The 26,108-nt window shown below is 41.7% G+C and overlaps 1 protein-coding gene across 1 annotated transcript in view; it reads right to left on the reverse strand.

The window, feature by feature from the left end:
• Positions 1 to 26,108, reverse strand: part of LOC139419447 (CXADR-like membrane protein) — a 122,173-nt gene that overhangs the window by 22,597 nt on the left and 73,468 nt on the right. The window contains exons 2-3 of the mRNA XM_071169396.1: positions 10,581 to 10,738; positions 7,803 to 8,001 (exon numbers count right to left, since the gene is read on the reverse strand). Coding sequence (XP_071025497.1) covers positions 7,803 to 8,001; positions 10,581 to 10,738 — 357 coding nt within the window. The remainder of the gene's footprint in view (positions 1 to 7,802; positions 8,002 to 10,580; positions 10,739 to 26,108) is intronic.

Here is a 26,108-nt window from a genome sequence, read left to right on the forward strand (position 1 = left end):
CTACATTTTCCAAGTGTCCGCCTGGTGTCCTGCGTCGAATTCGGTGCGCAATTGCCAGCTGCTTCTACTTTACCATTTGATTCAGGGGAGAAAGCATGTGTCCAAGAACTATGTATCAATGAAGAGATATGTGAAAAACACCTTGATGATTGATTCTAAACAACGTTTGCCATGTTTTCAGTCGATATTATGGAGTTAATTTGGAAAAAAGTTTGCGTTTTGAGGACTGAATTTATGGATTTTTTTTGGTAGCCAAATGTGATGTATAAAACGGAGCTATTTCTAATACACAAGGAATCTTTTTGGAAAAACTGAGCATCTGCTATCTAACTGAGAGTATCCTCATTGAAAACATCAGAAGTTCTTCAAAGGTAAATGATTTTATTTGAAGGCTTTTATGTTTTTGTTAATGTTGCGTGCTGGATGCTAACGCTAATGCTAACGCGAAATGCTAACTCTAGCTAGCTACTTTTACACAAATTATTGTTTTCCTGTGGTTGAGAAGCATATTTTGAAAATCTGAGATGACAGTGTTGTTTACAAAAGGCTAAGCTTGAGAGATGGCATATTTATTTCATTTCATTTGCGATTTTCATAAATAGTTAACGTTGTGTTATGCTAATGAGCTTGCTGATAGATTTACACAATCCTGGATACAGGGGTTTTTTCATAGCTAAACGTGACGCAGAAAACGGAGCGATTTGTCCTAAACAAATAATCTTTCAGGAAAAACTGAACATTTGCTATCTGAGAGTCTCCTCATTGAAAACATCTGAAGTTCTTCAAAGGTAAATGATTTTTTTGAATGCTTTTCTGTTTTTTTGTGTAAATGTTGCCAGCTGAATGCTAATGCTAAATGCTACGTTAGCCATCAATACTGTTACACAAATGCTTGTTTTGCAATGGTTGAGAAGCATATTTTGAAAATCTGAGATGACAGTGTTGTTAACAAAAGGCTAAGCTTGAGAGCTAGCATATTTATTTCATTTCATTTGCGATTTTCATGAATAGTTAACGTTGCGTTATGGTAATGAGCTTGAGTCTGTATTCACGAACCCGGATCCGGGATGGGGAGATCAGAAAGGTTAATGTGTCTAGGAGCAACAACAACTCACCCGCAAAATGGTAGGCCACACAAGCTCACAGAACAGGACAGCCGAGGGCCGACGCACATAGTGAGTAAAAATCTTCTGTCCTCGGTTGCAACACTCACTACTGAGTTCCAAACTGCCTATGGAAGCAATGTCAGCAGAAAAACTGTTCGCCGGGAGCTTCATGAAATGGGTTTCCATGGCCAAGCTGCCACACACAAGCCTAACATCACCATGCGCAATGCCAAGCATTGTCTGGAGTGGTGTAGAGCTAGCCGCCATTAAATTCTGGAGGAGTGGAAATGCGTTCTCTGAAGTGATGAATCATGCTTCATCGTGGTAGTCTGACGGACGAATCTGGGTTTGGCGGATGCTAGGAGAATGGTACCTGCCCAAATGCATAGTGCCAACTGTAAAGTTTGGTGGAGGGGGAATAATTGTCTGGGGCTGTTTTCATGGTTTGGGCTAAGCCCCTTAATTGCAGGGAAGGGAAGTCTTAACGCTACAGCATACAATGACATTCTAGATGATTCCGTGCTTTCAACTTTGTGGCAACAGATTGGGGAAAACCCTTCCTTTTTTCAGCATGATAATGCCCCTGTGCACAAAGCAAGGTTCATACAGAAGTGATTTGTTGAGATCGGTGTGTAAGAACTTGACTGGCCTGCACAGAGCCCTGACCTCAACCCAATTGAACACCTTTTAGATGAATTGGAATGCCGACTGCAAGCCAGGCCTAACCGCTCAACGTCAGTGCCGACCTTATTAATGCTCTTGTGGGTGAACGTAAGCAAGTCTCCGCAGCATGTTCCAACATCTAGTGGAAAGTCTTCCCCGAAGAGTGGAGACTGTTATAGCAGCAAAGGGGGGACCAACTTCATATTAATGCCCATGATTTTGGAATGAGATGTTCGACGAGCAAGTATTCACATACTTGTCATGTAGTGTACATTAGAAGGTGTGAGTATTGTCAGAATGAGGGCTTCTGTAGTTCCACTGGTGGTGCTGCTGTGTGTGTCTGGGGCATCATGGGCTCAGGGAGACAGGGAGGAGGGGATTGAAGTTCACTATGAGAGCCAGAAGACCAAAACTTCAGCCTTGACCGACACTCAGACCACCACCCAATCTGACATCTGGACTAGAGGTCGACCGATTAATCGGAATTCAAGGAACCAGATGAAGGAAGAACAGGAGGAAAATTAAGGTAACTCCAACAGGTAGTGAATTTATGTTATTCCAGCCATTGAAGACAGATGGATGAGAGGAACAAGAGACAGAAAACCTGACAACCTTCTACAAGAGACAGACAACCTGACAACCTTCTACAAGAGACAAACAACCTGACAACCTTCTACAAGAGACAGACAACCTGAAGCCAGTAAATAAAGCTGTCAAATTAGTAGCAACATTGTTTATCCTTTGTTTTTACTTATTTCAACATGTCTAGCACAAGCAGCAGATCTGACAGCCAGTGAGACCAGATGTAACGGTTTTCCTCGTCTTCTGAGGAGGAGTATGAAGGATCGGACCAATATGCAGCGTGGTAAGTGTTCGTCATTTTATTCAATAGCACTGAACACTAAAATACAACGTAACAAAAATAATAACCGAAAGAGTTCCGGCAGGTAACTAAAACAAAGACAGAAAGCAACTACACACAACCCATAGCTGCCTAAGTATGGTTCTCACTCAGAGACAACGATTGACAGCTAGCTGCCTTTGATTGGGAACCATACCAGGCCAAAACCAGAAATAGAAAACATAGAACAAAAACATAGAATGTCCATCCCAACTCATGCCCTGACCAAACTAAAATAGAGACATACAAAAGGAACTAAGGTAGTACATAATGTGCATACTGTATGTTAGCTTTGAGATAGTGTTATATGGACCAGCAGATAGCGAAACATATAGAGATATAACATAGATATATCTTGTAATATTGCATATTAAGAGATATAACATATCTCTTATTGGTTTTTAATAATACAATTCCAGCACTAGTAGCAGAGCTTCCAACCATGGAGGCCAGACTGACAACCACTGAGAAAGAGGTAGAGGAACTGAAGAGAGAGAATACAGGTTATGTCCCAAATGGTTGTCTGTATGCTATTAAAGTAGAATATAACATAAAAATGTTCTCAAACCAAAGTTGCTGGATAAAAAAATGTGTGATTTTGCAGCATATGATAAGATAATATATATGCAATAATAATATGTTTACTTGATAATTGTAATTGCTCTCCCATATTTAAAGACTGACCAAAGGTAGCGTTCTCCACTGCTCTGACTGCTACTGTAGGACCCATCAGCAGTGACACTACTCTGATCTATAGCAGAGTCTTCACAAACATCGACAAGGCTTACATCAACATTACAGATACTACTGCATTGTGTATTCTTTGCAAATATTTGGTGACTATTTCTTAAATATAAACGCAACATGTAAAGTGTTGGTCAGATGTTTCATGAGCTGAAATTAAAGATCCCAGAATTTTTCCATACCCACAAAAAACGTATTTCTCTCAAATTTTGTGTACAAATTTGTTTACATCCCTGTCAGTGAACATTTGGCATGCAGACTGAAGGAATGTCCACCAGCGCTGTTGCCAGAGAAATGAATGTTCATTTTGGAGAATTTGGCAGAATGTCAAACCAGTCTCAATAACCGCAGACCACATGTAACTACGCCAGCCTAGGACCTTCACATCCGGCTTCTTCACCTGAGGGATCATCTGAGACCAGTCACCCGGACAGCTGATGAAACGGAGTATTTCTGTCTGTAATAAAGCCCTTTTCTGGGGGAAAACTTCTGATTGGCTGGGCCTGGTTCCCAAGTGGGCGAGCCTATGCCCTACCAGTCCCACCCATGGCTGCGTTCCTGCCCAGTCATGTGAAATCCATAGATTAGGGCCTAATTTATTCATTTCAATTGACTGATTTCCTTATATGAACTGTAACTCAGTAAAATCTTTGAAATTGTTGCATGTTGCATTTATATTTTTGTTCAGTGTATATATATATACATAAGAATGAATATACAATATAATATTTTTGTCATGCAGGTATCTTCACTACACCAGTGAGAGGAGTCTACTACTTTAGATTCACTGCCTGTGGTATCATGGATGGGTGTACAATATACTTGACCAGAGAATAATGGTTTCTTTCATGATTTGTTTTATTTTGACTGGAGCAAGATTGAGCTTATTCCTGATGTGGAAACTGCCTGGAAATTCTTTCATTATGTTTTTCTCCAAATAGTAAACAAACATGCCCCATTCCGCAGGTTCAGGGTTAAAGGGCGGGATAATCCATGGTTTTCTTCTGAGCTGTCTTGTATTATTCACGACCGTAATCTAGCCTGGGCTAAAGTAAGGAAATCATGTTCTGATACTGATTGGCTTCTTTTTAGGCAGTTACGAAACAAGTGTTCTTTTTTTCTCAGGAAGGCCAAGTCTGAATATTTTATGTCTGTTAGCACTTATAACCTGAATGACCCTAGAAAGTTGTGGAAGGCTATTAAGTCTATGTCTGGAAACAGTAATGTTAATGAATTACCATCATGTGTATTGAAGGACTTTGTTGCTGTATATGACAAAACTGAAATGCTGAATTGTTTCAATCATCTGGTAGGCTGTTTGATTCAGTGTCCTCTGTCTCTGTACAACCCTGTGTGGATGAACCAGCGAGAGCTGGTCAAACTTTTTGCTTTTTGTCATTCTCAGTGCAGGAGGTACATAAAGCCCTGAAATCCTTAGATCAGAGAAAGCCTGCAGGTCCTGATCTTTTGGATCCCTGCTTTTAAAATCTGGCAGCTGATTTCATAGCTGAACCACTTACATATCTGTTCAATCTAACCCTGGAATGTAAAGAAATTCCAAAGATCTGGAAATCCGCATTTGTCCTGCCACTTTTAAAAGGGGGAGCTCCAACTATTTTAAATAATTATAGGCCAATCTCAAAGCTGTCACCCCTGGTGAAAATACTTGAAACCCTTGTGAGTGAACAGCTAAAATAGTTTTTTATACTAACTCTACTTTATCAATGTACCAATCGGGTTTCAGGAAGAAGCATAACACAATTATAGCAGCCTAATGAAGGTTTTAAATTATATCACTGAAGCCATTGATAAAAAACAGCACTGACTCTCACTTTTTATTGATCTTTCTAAAGCTTTTGATACAGTTGTTCATGCTATACTGAGGCAGAGATTGTCAAGTGTAAGTCTTTCGGAGCCAAGATAGGTCACGTTCTGACCTTTATTTCCTTTGTTTTGTCGTTATTTAGTATGGTCAGGGCGTGAGTTGGGGTGGGCAGTCTATGTTTGTTTTTCTATGATTTTGGGATTTCTATGTTTCGGCCTAGTATGGTTCTCAATCAGAGGCAGGTGTCGTTAGTTGTCTCTGATTGAGAATCATACTTAGGTAGCCTGGGTTTCACTGTTTGTTTGTGGGTGTTTGTTTCCGTGTCTGTGTTTGTCGCCACACGGTACTGTTTCGGTTTGTTCACGGTTTTTGTATTCATAGTGTTCATTTTATGTTTTTAAATAAACAACCATGGACACTTACCACGCCGCATCTTGGTCCGATCCTTGCTACACCTCTTCAGAGGAAGAAATCAGCCGTTACACCAGGACGCTCTTGAAAAATATATTTCAAATCTCAATGAGCCCTTCCTGTTTAAATAAAATAAAATAAATATGTCTGTCATCACTGAGTGCTTACAGCAGTATAAAGTCATCTACTAATATGAAATGAGCAATAATGACCAAGTTGACTGGTGCATCATTAACAAGTCACAGAATCTCCTAATCTCCTACAGAACCTCCTACTAGATAGACCAACTAGCAGTGGTTCTGTTGTATTTTTGGTACTTTGTAATTGTGTTCATTCCTGCCGAAAACCACATTGATATCAATGGAAACAGGATGCACCTGAGCTCCATTTCGAGTCTCATAGAAATGTCTGAATACTTATGTAATTAAGGTATTTATGTTTTTTATGTTTAATAAATGTGCAACATTTACTAAAAACCTGTTTTTGCTTTGTCATTATGGGGTACTGTGTGAAGATTGATGAGTAAAAAAACAAATGTAATTAATTTTAGAATAAGGCTGTAACGTAACAAAATGTGGAAAAAGTCAAGGGGTCTGAATACTTTCCGAATGCACTGTATAAGTGAGATAAATACAACAATGCCTGCTTAGACCATTTGGGCCCTGTTAGTAACTCCTTAGACACACCTCCACAACATCCCCACCATCCACCTCCCTCTCTCAATCATGGACCTCTCTTCCCCTGATCTCTCTTCATTTTGCTGAGTGGGGTGAATTCTAACCAGGATGCAATTAGGGGGGAGGGGGGCTGAGGAGAAGGGGGGGGAGGAGGCGGGGCCCTCCATCTTGTTTCTGTGTCAGTTCCACTTCCCACCGCGCCCCAACCCCAATCCCCCATCCTCTTATCTTACCGTTGAAGAAGGCGAACGCTAATGTTTTTCTCACAAAAAATCGAAAGTGGCGTTTCAAAGCTGCGGGCCAATTTGTACAAATGTATGCATACATGTGTGGTGCACTTTCTTAACGTCTTACTGTGGGAGACCGTGGGAGGGGAGGGCAGGCTGGAGAGAGCTCTATATCAGAGCCATACACAGCTAGATGCTGTATCACAGTGTCACAGGTGCTACTTACACTTTTATCTCTTATGCACAGTCAGGGATTTGGATCGGTAGCAACATGTGGCAGTGGTCCATTGTCTACCCTTTGGAGTTCATTTTCACTTTCACAAGTACGTGACAAGTAACTGCCATCTTATCCTTCAGTGACACCAACAGGATAGTTAGGTAGTGATTCAAACATCTCACCAACAGTGTTTGTGTGGTCATTGTCAGTCAACCACAGTATGAAGGGAGAAAGGATAGTATCTCCTAAATCATTTCTATCCACCACATTAGCATGTATGCCTTTCCTGCAGTCAAATGACCTAGTGGCCTCATGGGTGGAATGTTATTCATATTTTCCATAATTTCATAATTAATCAACTTTTTTTTTCACGCAGAAAATGTGTTGTTTCTATGTCAAACGGTTTTCTTATATTTCCGTCTTTTGTGATGTGTATAAAGTGTGTTATTGTGAATCAGAACAAAACATGTAATGCATTTCAACTCTATATCTGACATGGTACAGGTGTCTTCTCTTTTTAAGCCCATAACCATGTGTGTGAGGTGTATACATTTGTTTCAAAGTAGATGTTTAAGACTATGAAGAAACACTCTGTGGGGCCCTGATTTAGTCCAGTTTAGCAAAAGGTTAAACAATGTTAGACATTTCATATACCAGTGAAACCTTGCAGCCAAGCAGTGGCAGGAACATCTCTTGATCTCTTGAATGTCTTACTAGATGCCCACCTGTACAGCATCCCTTCTCAAGGGACCTAAGAATGATACTGCATTGCAGTGAATTCGATGTTAGCCCAACCAAACCCAATTCCCTGAGAGGTTTTTCTGTTTGTTTTGAATTGATCATCCAAAACCTTATATGGTGGTGAATATTTTAATTTGTTTCTGTTTTGTTTGTTGCTGTGCATTTTTGTTTTTGATTGTGTGAAAAATCCCCAAAAATACACAGTGGTCTAGGACTTACTCTGAGGTTGGCCGTGCTCCATTCGTACTTACCAAGTACTATGAGAATGGCCGGGCTTCATTAGGACTTACCCTGTACTATGAGGTTGATCGTGCTCCATTGGTACTTCCCCCCATTCTTCACCTTGCAGGTGTACTCGCCCGAGTCACCCAGGCTAAGGTCACTGATCAGCAGGGAGGCGTCCCCCTTGAGGTAGTCCCCGGCTAAGGACAGCCGGCCCGCCTCTGCCTCGTTGGGGTCGTACACCCGGCCCGCGAAGTAGGTGATCACCTGGCGGGGAGGGAGGGAGGGAAGGTGGCAAGGAGGGAGGGAGTGAGGTACAGAGAGATAAGAGTTAGGGTTAGAGGTTCTGGCTGTGCATAGCAGGACTTGTGTAGGAAAGTGGAAATGGTGGTTCTGTACCCATGGTTATCTGGAGAAGGGTTGTGGATATGTGTAGGTGACACGCACATTGATACAGTACACGCACATATGCATCACTTAGGGGGAATGAACGAGGTATGCTATTGACCATTGTCAATCATTGTAAACACAGATATCATATCATTGTGATTATGTGGTGATCATACTACATGCTGTGCTACAGTGCCTTCAGAAAGTATTCACACCCCTTTACTTATTACGCATTTTGTTGTGTTACAGCCTGAATTAAAAATGGATAAAACAACATTCTCATCCATCTACACATAATGAGAAGGTGAAAACATGCTTTTAGAAACCTTTGCACATATATTGAAAATTAAATACAGAAATATCTAATTTACCCCTGAGTCAAAACATGTTGGAATCACCTTTGGCAGTGATTAAAGCTGTGAGTCTTTCTGGATACGAGGTGAGCTTTGCACACCTGGATTGTACAATATTTGCACATTATTCTTTAAAAAATTCTTCACGCTCAGTAAGGTGAAATTGTCTCCCAGTGTCTGTTGGAAAGCAGACTGAACCAGGTTTTCCTCTAGGATTTTCCCTGTGCTTGGCTCTTATCCATTTAGTTTTATCCAAAAAAACTCCCTAGTTCTTGCCAATGACAAACGTACCAATAACATGATGCAGCCAACACCATGCTTGAAAATATGAAGAGTGATACTCAGTGATGTGTTGTGTTGGATTTGCCTCAAACATAAGGCTTTGTATTCAGGACATAAAGTTTGTTTCTTTGCCACAATTTCTGTTTTACTTTAGTGCCTCATTGCAAACAGGATGCATGTTTTGGAATATTTATATTCTGTATGGGCTTCCTTTGTCACGTCCTGACCTTAGTTCTTATTTTATGTCTCTGTTTTACTTTGGTCAGGGCATGAGTTGGGGTGGGCATTCTATGTTGTGTATTCTAGGTTTTGTATTTCTGTGTTTGGCCTGGTATGGTTTCCAATCAGAGGCAGCTGTCGATTGTTGTCTCTGATTGAGAACCATACTTAGGCAGCCTGTTTTCCCATTATGATTTGTGGGTAGTTGTTTTCTGTGTCTGTGTTTTACCATACAGAACTGTTTCGGTTTTCATTTATTTCACTTGTTCTTTTGTATTCAGTGTTCGGTTTTATTTCATTAAAATATGAACACTTACCACGCTGCGCATTGGTCCGATCTTTCCTACTCCTCCTCAGAAGAGGAGGGAAACCGTTACATCCTTCTTTTCACTCTGTCATTTAGGTTGGTATTGTGGACTAACTACAATGTTGTTTTTCCAATCACAGCCATTAAATAACTGTTTTAAAGTCCGGGATAAAGTTAAACATAATTCCACTTTGACATTATGGGAAATTGTGTGAAGGACTGTGACACATTTCAATTTAATAAATTAAAAAATCAGGCTGTAACACAAAATGTGGAAAAAGTAAAGGGGTATGAATACTTTCTGAAGACACTATATATAAACAAACTGTCTACCCCTACATTATCTCAGACCCAAAGACAAAACAAGACATTACTTCATCACTTGACCATGTAGGGAAATTCATAAATTAACAAATGCAGGGAAGAATGCAGATTTTTCTCAGCCCACAGCACTTAAAGTTTATAACCCCCATTGCAGGTATTAAACATCACCATGGATATCCAAGCAGGGCCTGTAAAGTGGGTGAATGCGATTTTATTTTCTGCGGATAAATAGCAGGCCTTGTAAACTATCCTTCACCGAAGGCAAACTGTAGCAGCACTTTCAATAACCTGCAGGGAGAGAGTGGAGGGAAAATGGAGGGGGCCATATTGGTCTAACAAGCTTGACGGTACCTCAGATATTAGCTTGACCAGTGGCCAAATGGAATGAAAACTCTGCACACTTGCAGGAGTGCAAATGGGTTGAGTGAAACCAGAATGACTCTAAAAACAAGAAAGTTTGCTGAAAGATCTTCAAAGTTGAGAGAAGTGGATGAGCGATTGATTTGTGACGTACTGTTTGTTATGTCATGATGGGGGAGAAGCTGTGTCTGTGTCCTGTACAAAGAAACAATATAAATGCTGAATATAGCCTTGTTATTGTTATGTAATTTTATTGTGTTACTTTTTATTATTATTTTTACTTTTGTTTATTTAGTAAATCATTTCTTAACTATTTCTGAAACTGCATTGTTGGTTAGTGGCTTGTAAGTAAGAATTTCACCGTAAGGTGTGACAAAAACAATTTGATTTATAATTTCTTTCTGGTTCTACGATCTCAATAGTCTGAAATTGCTTCCTGTTGGCTCCTCTCCTTCTGATCTGAAAACACAGGCAAGGTGACAGAAATATAGACGCCTATACCAGGAATATGCTTTCACCTGTCTAGTTATGGAGGAAATGTGACAAGGGGAGGAAGCCCCTTTAGGCTGTTGAGATGCACCCAAAGCCAATAACCAAAGGGAGTCACTCACCACTCTCTGCTTGGAACTGGGCTTGAGTAGGAGCCACTCGATGTCCAGTGTGGGGGCGTCACCTGCCCAGAACTGATGGTGACAGGGCAGTGTCGCATTGTCACCGACAACCCTCTTCATCTCCGTCTGGGCGCATGCCGTCAACACACCCAGCAGAACTGTGGGGGCAGAGAGGAAAAGGAGCTTAGAGACACTTTACGTGCACACACACACACACACACACACACAGACACACACACAGACACACACACAGACACACACAGACACACACACAGACATACGCCAGAACTGGGCTTAAAAGCCTGTATTTAATTATTTATTATTTTCATTGTATTTGAGTATATTCAAATAAAGTGTCAGAAATAAACTACTTCTGTTGGAAGTATTTTCAAATAATTTCCTATAAATAGCTCACTATTTGAAAATATTTGTAATTATTTCCAAATACTCCTGGGACCAGGGTTAAAATCCGTGGGAGTATTTATTTGAAATTTGAAATACTATGTGTATTTCCAAATACATTATAACAACTACTTGTATTTTCAAATAAAATGTATCTGAATACTTAAAGCAATTTAAATAATTGAAATAGTATTTGAACCCAGGTCTGACACACACACACACACGCACACATGCACACACGCACACATGCACACACACAAACAAAGTAATTGAAGGTATTGGGGGTAATAGTGAGCCTTATACACACAGCATGTGGAGAGAAGATTAGCTTTGTGGTGCTTTGATACAGTGTAACTAACTAGATATTGAACCCGCATACTTCAACAATAACATTATTGCACTGAAATAAAGTACAGAAATTAGCTGCAATGCTGCTCACACTTGTCTTCAAGTCTCAGACGGGTTATTCCTCAAACAAGGATACTCTCAAACATGGTTACTCCACACTCAATCATAGATGGGCCAACCACCTGAAAGAAAAGCATATTCCATAAAAGGTGATCAATGTTATTTTCAATGCCCTCTGCTTTATAAAATCTGCCTCAACCCCACAGCACGTCTCCATACAGCTGAAGTGTAAATGTCTCCATTGAAATACATTGTAAACCTTTTGCAGCCTGTCTACAAGGCAGTCATTCCAATGAGAGACAAATGGCCAATGCAAACACCGGGGGCCTTGGTCTGGATTAACTGCACAATGCCAGGCGGTGGAAAGGGGCATGGATAGGATGGCATTAGACTGGCATTAGACTGGTGTCAGGGGGGATTTACACTGAGATCAGTCTCATCAAAATGGATGGCAAAAAAAAGAGAACGAGGAAAGAAAAACAAATGTCCCTGACCGTCCGAGTTTCTGTTGAGTTTCTGTCTGCGCCTCAAATGGCACCCTATTCCCTATATAGTGTCATAGAGCTCTAGTCAAAAGTAGTGCACTATGTAGGGAATAGGGTTATATTTGGGATTCAACCTCTATCCCAATTTATTGCAGACTCAGTTCATCTCAAAGAGATACGCAAGACCAATCAAATGTGTCTGTCAACAGACAATAATATTGTCTGCTATATATTTAAGCAAAGCGGAGTGCCTGGACACAGCCCTTAGCCGTGGTATATTGGCCATATACCACAAACCTCTGAGGTGCCTTATTGCTATTATAAACTGGTTACCAACGTAATTAGAGCAGTAAAAATACATGTTTTGTCATATCCGTGGTATACGGTCTGATATTTGGGGCGGCAGTGTAGCCTAGTGGTTAGAGCGTTTATTTATACCCACCATGCACCTTGATTGGCGCCACAGCCCCGCCACAAGCTGTGTGTCGTGACCCCGAGAACACTAAAGACATATCACCTCTGCATATCGCCCACTCCCACATATCCTCACATATTCACATTGCTGACAAGTGCTAACCGATTAGCTCACCCCATCTTACCCCTATTCATGATACATGATAGCGGTAATTAAGATATGTAATTAGAAGGAGTTGGAGTGAATACAACAGGCTAATTGCTAATGATTACTCAATATGGGCCTAATTAGATTACATTGAGTGGCAGTCAGAAGCTCAGGTGTGACAAGCAGGTGAGAAAGTGACCTCTTTGTGATAGTAATAGCTTTGCTTACAAGCTACTGAAAGACATGCTAAGTCTAGGCTAGGCCTCTGTACTCAAGAAAGATTTGAGTCTTTATTGCCTTTCGTGAACTAACACTCACTTTACTACTAGCACTGACTTTGCTGATACTGTAGCTACTTGATTGAGGAAAAAGGTACTTACTATGACGGATACTCTATGTGGTTGTCCTACCTAGTTACCTTAAGATTAATGCACTAACTGTAAGTGGGTCGTTATGGATAAGAGCGTCTGCTAAATAATTGTAAGTTTTTATTTTTATGTTGCAGCTAACTTAGTAACTGGCATGCTTTGAGAAAATGGCGGAAAATACAATTCATTTCTCCAGTAAACCTGGCAACAGCCACTTTCTGAATGTAATAAAATGTCTTCTGCTAAAAGTATTGGGTCTCCACTCCCCACTCGTTCCTGTTTTAGCACTGTGTTTCGCGTAGTCATTCTTTGCACTTGCTAATGCCATGTTAGGGGAGGACCTGAGAGCTCAGTTAGGACTCAGGAAGTCTCTCTCTCTCTCTGTCTCTCTATATGCTTAAATGATTTGTGGAGAAGAGGCCAGTGTTGACTGTGGTTCATACATAGTACTAATGTTTGTGGGTTGTGGCAGAAGCAATGCAAACTGATGCCAGTTTTATGCAAACATAGACATGTGAGTTCATATTAGCCTAGTGGTTAGAGCGTTGGACTACTAACCGAAAGGTTGCGATATTGAATCCCCAAGCTGACAAGGTAACATCTGTCGTTCTGCCCCTGAACAGGCAGTTAACCCACTGTTCCTAGGCTGTAATTGAAAATAAGAATTTGTTCTTAACTGACTTGCCTAGTTAAATAAAGGTAAAATAAATATTGTTTTTGGGAGCTGTTCTGTGTCAACCACATCTCTTTCACAATGTCAATATATTCATTGTGGCTTAACTTTCATATGAGTGAATAAATTGGTTGATGGCTATTGATAGAAAAACACATCTCTGGCTTTCATCTCACTTATTTCAAATTCTGAAATAAGTCAATAACTGTTATTCTGAACTAACTGTCACAAACAGATTCTTTAATGATTAAAGGAAATACACAATTACATTACACTACCATATAACGTTCTCTGAATTTTTCCTGGCATGTGTGCCCTCCAGATACATGGTCACTCTATCATTGGGTGAAAGTGGCATAACAGAGCAGGTTAAGCCAGTTATGTTATAGAAGACATGCAGGCCAAAAAGAGAAAAATAGATGAGAGCGAGGAGAGGATCCAAGAGGATATATTATCTTACCAGAGGCTTACCAGCAGCAGCACAGTATACCGATGCTGACAGTGTAAAGGATAAAATGACCACGGGGCTATGGATAAAAGCAGACGCTTTCAATTGTTTGCCCTCGTTTTCAGTCAGTTCTCATTTGAACTGTGATCAACCGTATGGCCTATGATGTTCTGGCCTGAACTGTTAGTATTGTTGGACAGTCTGGGTGAGAACAGTACAAAACAATTATACAAAATAGGAGTATGTCTGTGTGTGTGTGTGTGTGTATATACACTGCTCAAAAAATAAAGGGAACACTAAAATAACACATCCTAGATCTGAATGAATGAAATATTATTGTTAAATACTTTTTTCTTTACATATTTGAATGTGCTGACAACAAAATTACACAAAAATTATCAATGGAAATCAAATGTATCAACCCATGGAGGTCTGGATTTGGAGTCACACTCAAAATTAAAGTGGAAAACCACACTACAGGCTGATCCAACTTTGATGTAATGTCCTTAAAACAAGTCAAAATGAGTCTCAGTAGTGTGTGTGGCCTCCACGTGTCTGTATGACCTCCCTACAACGCCTGGGCATGCTCCTGATGAGGTGGCGGATGGTCTCCTGAGGGATCTCCTCCCAGACCTGGACTAAAGGTGGTGCAACGTGACATTGGTGGATGGAGCAAGACATGATGTCCCAGATGTGCTCAATTGGATTCAGGTCTGGGGAACGGGCGGGCCAGTCCATAGCATCAATGCCTTCCTCTTGCAGGAACTGCTGACACACTCCAGCCACATGAGGTCTAGCAGTGTCTTGCATTAGGAGGAACTCAGGGCCAACCGCACCAGCATATGGTCTCACAAGGGGTCTGAGGATCTCATCTCGGTACCTAATGGCAGTCAGGCTACCTCTGGCGAGCATATGGAGGGCTGTGCGGCCCCCCAAATAAATGCTACCCCACACCATGACTGACCCACCGCCAAACCGGTCATGCTGGAGGATGTTGCAGGCAGCAGAATGTTCTCCACGGCGTCTCCAGACTCTGTCACGTCTGTCACATGTGCTCAGTGTGAACCTGCTTTCATCTGTGAAGAGCACAGGGAGCCAGTGGCGAATTTGCCAATCTTGGTGTTCTCTGGCAAAAACGTCCTGCACGGTGTTGGGCTGTAAGCACAACCCCCACCTGTGGACGTCGGGCCCTCATACCACCCTCATGGAGTCTGTTTCTGACCGTTTGAGCAGACACATGCACATTTGTGGCCTGCTGGAGGTCAATTTGCAGGGCTCTGGCAGTGCTCCTCCTGCTCCTCCTTGCACAAAGGCGGAGGTAGCGGTCCTGCTGCTGGGTTGTTGCCCTCCTACGACCTCCTCCACGTCTCCTGATGTACTGGCCTGTCTCCTGGTAGCGCCTCCATGCTCTGGACACTATGCTGACAGACACAGCAAACTTTCTTGCCACAGCTCGTATTGATGTGCCATCCTGGATGAGCTGCACTACCTGAGCCACTTGTGTGGGTTGTAGACTCCGTCTCATGCTGCCACTAGAGTGAAAGCACCGCCAGCATTCAAAAGTGACCAAAACATCAGCCAGGAAGCATAGGAACTGAGAAGTTGTCTGTGGTTCCCACCTGCAGAACCACTCCTTTATTGGGGGTGTCTTGCTAATTGCCTATAAATTCCACCTGTTGTCTATTCCATTTGCACAACCGCATGTGAAATTTATTGTCAATCAGTGTTGCTTCCTAAGTGGACAGTTTGATTTCACAGAAGTGTGATTGACTTGGAGTTACATTGTGTTGTTTAAGTGTTCCCTTTATTTTTTTGAGCAGTGTATTCATGTATGCGTGTGTTCATGCAATTATTAACACAAAAGGACCCAAGCTGCTTGGCTGACTGAGAGCTCAAAGCAGCAGCAGCATAGAGAGAGAGAGAGAGACAGAGAGAGAGACAGACAGAGAGAGAGAGACAGAGAGAGAGAGAGACAGGGAGAGAGAGACAGGGAGAGAGACAGGGAGAGAGAGAGAGAGAGAGAGAGAGACAGGGAGAGAGAGAGAGAGAGAGAGAAAGAGACAGGGAGAGAGAGAGAGAGACAGAGAGAGAGAGAGAGAGAGAGACAGAGAGAGAGACAGAGAGAGAGAGAGAGAGACAGTGAGAGAGACAGAGAGAGAGACAGAGAGAGAGAGAGAGCGAGACAAACCGAGAGACAGAGAGAGAGAGAGAGAGAGAGAGAGAGAGAGAGAGAGAGAGAGACAGGGAGAGAGAGTCAGAGAGAGAGAGAGAGAGAGAGAGAGAGAAGGGACCTGGGTCCTCTGAAGATGCCCTAGGGGGAGTCGTGCTCCAGTAAATTCCCTCCTCTCCAGTCTTATTATAGGAGAGCATGGGAGCTGGTGGGACACATTGGGCCCCATACCTTTCAAACTGTCCAAAGTCACACTGCTTGTCTGACTAGCCTGCCTAGCTTGGCTGCTCCCGAGTCAGCACATCACCCGTGCTCTCTGGCTCTGTCACAGAGAAATGCTCAGATCTGAGTAAAAAAACAACTTCAAATAGACAACTAAAAGAGAAGAGGGCTAACTTCAGCCTGTGAGCTCACTTTGAATTATTTCTGTTCATCCTATCGTTTGGGGTGAAGTATCCCAGAATGCATCAGTGGGCCCAAAGCATGAGGGTTGAGTGTCGTCTGACTGCTGACTAACCGACTGTGTTAGCCGCACGTTGTTATTTCTCCCATCCTTAAATTCAACACAGTTGACGCAGCTCCATGTGTATACTTACCACAGGAGGTTGGTGGTACCTTAATTGGGGAGGATGGGCTTGTGGTAATGAGTGGAATAAGTGAAACGGTATCAAATCCATCAATCACATGGTTTCCATGTGATTGATGCCATTCCATTCGCTCCATTCTGGCCATTATTATGAGTCGTCCTCCCCTCAGCAGCCTCCTGGGATACTTACAGTACTGATCTCAGGAAATGGCATAGGATGCGACTGACAAGAAGAATAGTGTGTCACTTTGTGTTAGTAGTAAGTCTGCAAGCAAATGCAATGGCATGTGCCATATCTGCATAGTGAAACACACAGCCTGTGAGAGCGGCTATATCAATCACACACACACACACCCCATGTGTAAGGCAGTTCACAGAGCTTCTAGGCTTTGAAATACATCACTCATTACCCTTTAGGGGTTTGGTGTTACATACAGTATGAGTGACTAGCGCCTATCGTCACGGTTCAGGGCCAGCCCATGTGGACAGCCTTGGCAACTTGAAAACACTGCTACCTGATGGTGCTGACACCTTATATCCTCCCCCCGCTTGACAGACTAGTCTGACGATAAAAAAGATTGAGTGTCGGTGTTGCATTAAGCCAAGTTCCCTTCAACAGGGCAATATATAGTTATTTAGCCACGAGCCAGAGTTCAAGCCATTTGGACTTTGCAGAGAATCTCAGTCTGCGTGGTGACGGACGTAATACTCACCTCCACCACTAGGTGTGCTGTGCCTACTGTATAACTTCATGCCTGTTATAACACTTTTTAGGGGGAAGTTAGGAGAGCAACAAATAAGAAATTAATGACTTTAAACATTGAAAGATGAGCACATAATGTGGGAAAGCACTTTAGCGTGTCACATAAAATTACTGCACGTCAAGCATAATGACCTTTTCCCTGCTGTGCCACCAGCTCTAAGTGAATAGGCCTGAAGGCGAGATGGATTGGCGGGAAGGGCAGTAGCATCTGGGTGACTCCCAATTTGTGCTCAACATCCACAAACACCTCACAACATCACACACATCTGTTTTGTAAAAATTCACATCAATGCAATTAGACGTGAAACGAACTGACCAAATTAAGTGATATACAAAACCCAACATCCGACCTTTTTCCTTCTCCAAATCACACCCGTGGTTGCTCCTTCCGTAACCTCATTCATCTGCGAGGGGGTAAATAATTGTACGTGCTCCTGCAATTACTCGGCTGTCTCAATCCTGTATGCACTGCATCTGGCCTGCCGAAGAAAGGTTAGGAGTATTTCCTACTCAGTGACTTCAGACAGCACTTTGAAGGTGGGGGACGCTTTCCCATAATCCTTTGCTTCTACTACTGACAAGACCAGTTTCACTTTATACATCCCCTCCGTACCCCCAAAAAAGTGGTATTAGATGCCACCTCTTGGTTTGGAAAAAAGGGGAATAGTACAGTACCCTCTCATGTGGCCAAAAGGGGGGGGCTAGATCAGCACTCCTACTCTTAGACGCTTTGTGAATACATTGAAGTACACCCACATTCCACACAACACACACTGAATCGCGGGAAAGATTGAGAGAAGAAAACCAGTCGAAATGAAGCCACCTGACAAGTGGCAACCTTGAAGTCCATCTTCAAAGGTAACTGAGATGGGTTCCGTGATATGATGTAGTGAAGCTAAGCCTCCGACTGGTCTCCCACAAAAGCAAGAAATCTGCGTAACCAATTAGATTATGGTAATCATCACCGGCAGGACGTTCCGACAACTCTTGATTACAGAGTCCTCGTCCCAAATTCCACACTATTCCCTATATAGTGCACTACTTTTGACCAGCCCCTCTGGTCAAAGTAGTGCACTATTGTAGGGAATAGGGTGCTATTTGGGATGCACATGAATCTTATCCATCTTCTGCATCTGTGGGGATTCTACCTGAATAGGGGGGACTTAAACCAAAGTCTTGGACTGTGTCCAGATTTGAACTCCTTCCTTATTAAAGTTACTTGTCTGAGCGTTGTCCTCAGTTAACACTTGAGGGTGGAACTCATTGAGATGCAGGCCTTACAGTGAATGCTGAAACTCGGATAAATTGGTTCATTCGCTTCCAAAGAAAGATTCCACTGTGTTAACATCTTCCCTGAACAGAGGCAGGGGGAGTCGGTGGACTTGAAAATACTTCAGGTAGGCTTAGACACAGCTGTGTGTGCAATAGGATAGAGACACTATCTTGGCCATTGATTCACCTTCCGTTCATAATTGTAAACAACTTCAAAGACTTAGATCATTTCCTTCACTTTTACTGGTTCCACAGCATTGTGAATTTTGGGTTGAAACTCCACATGCCGGTCTATGTTGTGTTGAGACTAGTGTTAAAAGCCGTCACCAAATGTCAAGCTGCCTGCTCCACTGCAGATAAAGCCAGCGACAGTGACTACACTACATATACCACACCATGAGCCTCAGTAACAATCAAGTCCAGATGAGTGAAGGAGAGGGAGAAGGTGAGAGAGAAAGGAGGGGGGAAAACACATACACACAGTCTTGTACAACTAACTTTGTGGGGACACAAAATTAATTCCCATTCAAAATCCTATTTTCCCTAACACCGAACCCTAAACCTAACCCTAACTACAAAACTACAAAATGTTTAACCTTGTGGGGAGTAACAAAATGTCCCCAGTTGGTCCATTTTGTGTTCTTTTACTATTCTTGTGGGGAATTCTGGTCCCCACAAGTATAGTTAAACATGTCCACACACACACACACACACACGGTAAGGACAAGATTGCTCCTATTCCCTCCATGTATACCACCCAAAAAAGGAGGCCACAATTAACACTACAAAAAACTATTGGTTCATTAATTACTCTGACATTTTTAAAGTCATGTTCCCACGTCCTTGACTTTTCCTAAATAAGTCTATATAAAACATGGTTATTGTGAGAATCTTAATATCATGAACAGAATGTGTTATAAGCAGTTTTAAGAGGACCCTCATTCACCTGCAGTCATTCACCACGCAGCTGATGGCCCATCGAAACTACACCTAAACTATATTGAATCTAATTTCACACATATAATAATAGGGTTAGCCGAAAGACACTAGTCTGATGGGGTGACAATATTATCAATTGTCAAATTGTATATGAAGAGATGGGTGCATCTTGGAATTCACACAGAGGCAGGGAAACAGAGTGCCAAAAAGTAACTTTTTAAATCCTCCTACAGAGTCCCATGCAGGTTTCATTTTTATTTATTTAACCTTTATTTAACTAGGCAAGTCAGTTAAGAACAAATTCTTATTCACGGCCTACCTGTCATTGTAAAAACCTGTCAAGGGAAGACGTTTTGATTTCTATATTGTATCAGAAAGAGCAGATTCTGCAGTTTCTAAAACACATACCTTTGTCAAATAAATCTAAAAATGTAAGAGGTGAGCTCTATTTCAAAATATATATTTTTTCCAATAATAATTGCTGTTCCATGTGCTCCACACGTGAGCATGCGGCAGCATATAGCTCAGACTACTAAGAAAATGCTTTATGTATTACAACGTTACCTAAGACCTTCATAAACACAACCAACTGAAAACAATTCCGATAGCATATATGAAATGTATTTATTCGACTGTTAGAATGTCATTGGCTCAATGGGGGGTCCCTCAAGCTTTTCTAGAATAAAATCAGCTGGGGTTTCTAGAAAAAAGAGAAAGAAAGTAAACTTATATAGGAAAAAAAGCAGAGGGTAGAGAGGTCAGAGACAGGGAACAGTGACTGCCAGAGAGAATCCCCAGAGAAACCCTTGACGCTCTTCAGAGGCTGCTTAGATCGTTGGTCCACGCACACAAGCACACACACGTGCACACACACACAGAGAGAGAGTATGTGTACATTGTTAGTGAACATTGCCTCCAGAAAAATAGATGGCATCGTCTAACAGCCTCCCCGATGAGAAAGAATCCTTTCTTTCCATCATTATCCACAGTCTGAATAATGATACTCTGCAATAAATTGTCTCAGTCTTCTTTCATTGCTCCTGGTGATACGATATGAACAGCTTTGCTGTTGTCTTTTGCTTTAATATGAAAAGGAAATATTAATCATAGAGACTTCATAGTGTATGGACATGCTCTCAGTCCCGACACACTGACTCCCCTCTACCTTCCCCACACCCTGTTCTACACCCAGGAGGTCTGATCTAGAATCAGGTCCCCAGCATAGTCATTATGATTAAAAAAGGCAAACTGATCCTAGATCAGCACTCCTACTCTGAGATGCTTTATGAATACCGGCCCATGAACATGGGACCCCTACTCACAACATCAAACCGCTGGGGCACTAAACATCTCACTACATCCCTCTGTAGCTATTATAGTGCTGCTGGTAGGTGATTGAGGAGCAAAGCACTGCAAAGAATGACATCCTGTTTGAAATGGTGAGTTTGTCATAAACCGCAAAGTCATATACATGGCTTGATGTGCTTTGATCTGGACGCTTAGGCCCCGTACACACTCAAGTTGCAGATCTGATGTACAACACATTTGATACAACAATTGTGATAGAAAGGAGAGCTTTCGGCACAAAAGTAATTACCCTGCGGAGACACCCCACAATGGTTGTGGAAACATTTTGTGTACAGATAAACTCTGTTGCATCACAAAAATGTCAGGTTTCACAAGCTCTGTGTCAAATGAGTTGTACACCAGTTGTACAACCTAAGTGTGTACGTGGTGTTAGACTATTTGCTGTAAAAGTAAGATTAGGGCAACAAGAAAAAATTCCTTATCAACTGCAATACCACTGTCATATCTGTTTTGCTGACTAAGCATCCGCCTCTTTGAGCACTTTGAGTTTTCCAGAGGTATAACAGCGCTCGACTCATCCTTTGTAACTATAAGATATCGTGACTGTTAAATCATCCCCCAAATGTACCAATAAAGGAGAATTCAGTTCTTTAGTGTCACTGTGAGCTTGACGTCTCTTAATATATGGCCCTATCACCATGAACAGCTGCTGCCTTAAGGATGCACTGCTGCTGCTGAATTGGAGAATTGACCTTTTTAGATCAATACTTAATACAGATTTTTGTGCTGCCAAGTCCTCTTTGCTGCAATTTGCAACTTTTGTGCCCATTAGGTGAAAAATATAGCTGACTGGTGGTTTACAAGTGTGTGTGCATAATGTGCATAATGTGTATATGCACTGTGTGTGGGGGGGTATGGGTATATGCATGCTTGCTTGCGTGTGTGTGGGGGGGGTATGGGTGTGTGTGTGTGTGTGTGTGGGGGGGGGGGGGGATGGGTGTGTGCATGCTTGCGTGTGTGGGGGGGTATGGGTGTGTGGGGGGGTATGGGTGTACGCATGCTTGCGTGTGTGGGGGGGGGGTATGAGTGTGTGCATGCTTGCGTGTGTGTGCAGGGGGTATAGGTGTATGCATGCTTGCGTGTGTGGGGGGTTATGGGTTTGTGCATGCTTGCATGTGTGTGTAGGGGGGGTATGGGTGTATGCATGCTTGCGTGTGTGGGGGGTTATGGATTTGTGCATGCTTGCATGTGTGTGTAGGGGGGTATGGGTGTGCTTGCGTGTGTGTGTACTTCTGTTTGTGTGCATCTCAGTTTATGTGTGATAGGAATTCCAAAAAGTCATCTTTGTCTTCCACAGATCAATTCTCTATCCCAGTTGGTTTGCTTGACAATAAAACTTTTATTATCATCATGACCCCTCCAAGTTGGTTTGGCTATCATTACCTGTAATGTAATAGCCTGAAGGTTTGATTGAGCGCCATAGACATTCTTTTAACATTTACGGAGGCCATAAAAACATGACTAAGGCTTCTTCCCAAATGGCACCCTATTCCCTATATAGTGCATTACTTTTGAGTCCAATAAGACCCGGTCAAAAGTAGGGCACTATATAGGGAATAGGGTACCATTTGGGACTGGCCTAAACACCCCACACAGTAAAACAGTACTAATTGGAGATGCAGGCAGCTGCTCTGGACTGTACCAGCGGCCAACCATAAACTACCACCAGTGCATCATAAAAACAGCTTCAGTTTGGGTTAATTAGCTCATCCTGTCATCTACATGGAAGCATAACAACACCGTGGCTAGAGGAAAGGAGGGATATTCTCATTTTGTCATTATTCCTCATCCTCCTTCTCAAACCGCACTGGAGGAGAAGATGTGAGGTTCCTCCACTTGGATTTTCTCTTCCAATGAGCTATGAGAAGGAGGTCAAGGAAACAAGTACGCAAGGAACCAAGGATAGACCTTTGATATTCAGCCACAGCACCATGTTTGCAGTAATAGTGGCCCCTATAGACATTTTTACATTTAATTCCTTGACAGTTGGCCACAGGATATTACAGTGAGGGCATCATGTGGCATGAAAAGCCAGACAGCTAAACGTCAGGCATTCCTGGAGTTAATTGAAAACAGGTAGCATACCTTCCTTGTTTATTAGCGCTCACTGTAGAGTGGAACATGAGCTAGCCACACTGCTACATGAGAACACATCAATGAGACACTACTTCATTAATAACAAGTGGTCTCTGGGTCCTGAAAAGGAGTAAAGGTAATATGATGTATATAAAACAGGAAGTGCCAGATCCATCCATGTTCCATACCCTTCCATGCTTTCTGTAAACTGGTTCATGGGGTAATAACGGCACATTTAATATTACTGGTTTTAACAGTGGGTGGTTTCTTAATAAGAAAGGGTTAATTTTCAGTAAAACTGATTGATTGAAACAAAGCAACAAGAATACATTAAATATCAATGAAATATCAATGGAATTATGTGTAAATGAGAAAATGGATAGAAGAGATGGGAACATCATCACCTGCGAAAGCCTCATACATGTATATCCTTCTCCTCTACTCTGTGCGTTAGCAGATGGAGAGAACACCCAATGGGCTGAGTCTGGTCCTCAAAGAGAGACAGAGGGACAGGAAGAGGAGCCTGTGGCTACAGGGCTAGTTGGGTTGGATTGATAACACTGTCCAATGCTCTTCTCCAGTACCATACTGACTGAGGCTTCCAGATGGTGGATGGAACTGAACTGGAGGATGCCAAGGTTGGATGGTGTCAGTGGAGATGCATGGCCATTTTAATTCAGTCAATTCAGGAAGTAAACTGTAGTTTTAATCTAAACTATTTCGTTTTGACCTTCTAAATTGACTGAATTGAAATTGAATTCACACCAATCCTACACAAAACAGTTTAACAGTAGTCACCCATAGTGTAGTAACAGCCCTGCAGCCATTTGCAGGAGTTAGCCGGACACAGTTGTGTGCGTCTCTAAAGGCAATGATTTTTCATACACGCTTAGAAAAAAAGGTGCTACAGTATATATACAGTGAGGGAAAAAGTATTTGATCCCCTGCTGATTTTGTATGTTTGCCACGGACAAAGAAATGATCCGTCTATAATTGTAATGGTAGGTTTATTTGAACAGTGAGAGACAGAATAACAACAAAAACATCCAGAAAAACGCATCTCAAAAATGTTATAAATTGATTTTAGATTTGAGATTCTTCAAAGTAGCCACCCTTTGCCATGATGACAGCTTTGCACACTCTTGGCATTCTCTCAACCAGCTTCATGAGGTAGTCACCTAGAATGCATTTCAATTAACAGGTGTGCCTTGTTAAAAGTTAATTTGTGGATTTTTTTACCTTCTTAATGCTTTTGAGCCAATCAGTAGTGTTGTGACAAGGTAGGGGTGGTATACAGAAGATAGCCCTAATTGGTTAAAAGACCAAGTCCATATTATGGCAAAAACAGCTCAAATAAGCAAAGAGAAACGACAGTCCATCATTACTTTAAGACATGAAGGTCAGTCAATTCGGAACATTTCAAGAACTTTAAACATTTCTTCAAGTGCTGTCGCAAAAACCATCAAGCGCTATGATGAAACTGTCTCTTGTGTCCACACATTTCAAGGTTGCCTTGAAACAATGACTGGTAAATGATCCAAGACCAGCTCAATTAATCCCTACCATTGTGACAATGAGTCGTCATAATGCTGCATCAAATGTACATGATCTTAGGGGCATTGGCAAACACAATGTAAGTAATTAAATGTATGTACCCCTAATTGCACCGAATACATCTGTTTATCCTACAGCTATTGTAAGCAGTAACCACGAGCCTATAAACCAGAGTTACACTGTTAGCACTGATGCGGTGTGCAAGGAGTAGGAAAATCAGCTCCAATGTAAACAACATAAGTAAGTCTACTTCTGATACGCTTCCCAGTAAAGCATTAAAAACAATCAAGAAACCCAGAAAAGTGCTAAAATAGCCCATATTAACATATGTAGCCTAAGAAACAAGGTCCATTAAGTCAATAACTTGCTTGTAACAGATGCCATTCAACTTCTGACTATCTCTGAAACTCACTTAGATAATACCTTTGATGATACAATGGTAGCAATACATGGTTATAACATCTACCGAAAATAAAGAAATGCCAACAGAGGCGGCGTTGCTGTCTATATTCAGAACCACATTCTTGTTAAGCTTAGAGATTATATAATGTTAAATACTGTTGAAGTAATATGGCTACAGGTTCATCTGCTTCACCTAAAGACCATTCTTGTGGGAAGCTGCTAACAGTCAGTATCTGGATAATATGTGTGAAATGGTTGATAATGTATGTGATATCAACAGAGAATTACATTTTCTGGGTGATTTAAATATTGACTAGCTATCATTAAACTGCCCACTCAGGAAACAAATTCAAACTGTAACCAGTGCCTGCAACCTGAATCAGGTTGTCCGTCAAACTACCAGGGTAGTTACAAACATCACAGGAATTAAATAATCAACATGTATTGATCACATCTTTACTAACGCTTCAGATATTTGCTTTAGCAGTATCCAAATCCATAGGATGTAGTGATCACAATATATAGTGATTCATATGTTGAGGATGTAAAGAATATTTGCTGGTCTGTGGTGTGTAATCAAATCAAAGTTTATTTGTCACGTGAGGAGCAACCAGACTCTGCACTTGACACATTTATGAAACTACATATTCCAGTTACTAATAAGCACGCACCCATTAAGAAAATTACTGTGAAAACTATTAAATCCCCTTGGATTGATGAGGAATTGAAAAATTGTCTGGTTGAGAGGGGTGAGGCAAAAGGTATGGCAATTAAGTCTGGCAGCCCAACTGATTGGCAAACATACTTCAAATTAAGAAATCATGTGACTAACTAAATAAAAATAAACTACACTATGAAGCAAAGATATTTATATAAAGAATGGGAGTAAAAAGCTTTGGGTCACCTGAAATGAAATTTTTGGGAAAAAAAGCCAACTTGGCTCCTTCAATCAGACAGCTCATTCATCACAAAGCCCACTGATATTGCAAACTACTTTAATGACTTTTTCATTGGCAAGATAAGAAAACTTAGGGATGACATGCCAGCAACAA

The sequence above is a fragment of the Oncorhynchus clarkii genome, chromosome 10 (assembly GCF_045791955.1).
Source record: "Oncorhynchus clarkii lewisi isolate Uvic-CL-2024 chromosome 10, UVic_Ocla_1.0, whole genome shotgun sequence".
NCBI lineage: Eukaryota > Metazoa > Chordata > Actinopteri > Salmoniformes > Salmonidae > Oncorhynchus > Oncorhynchus clarkii.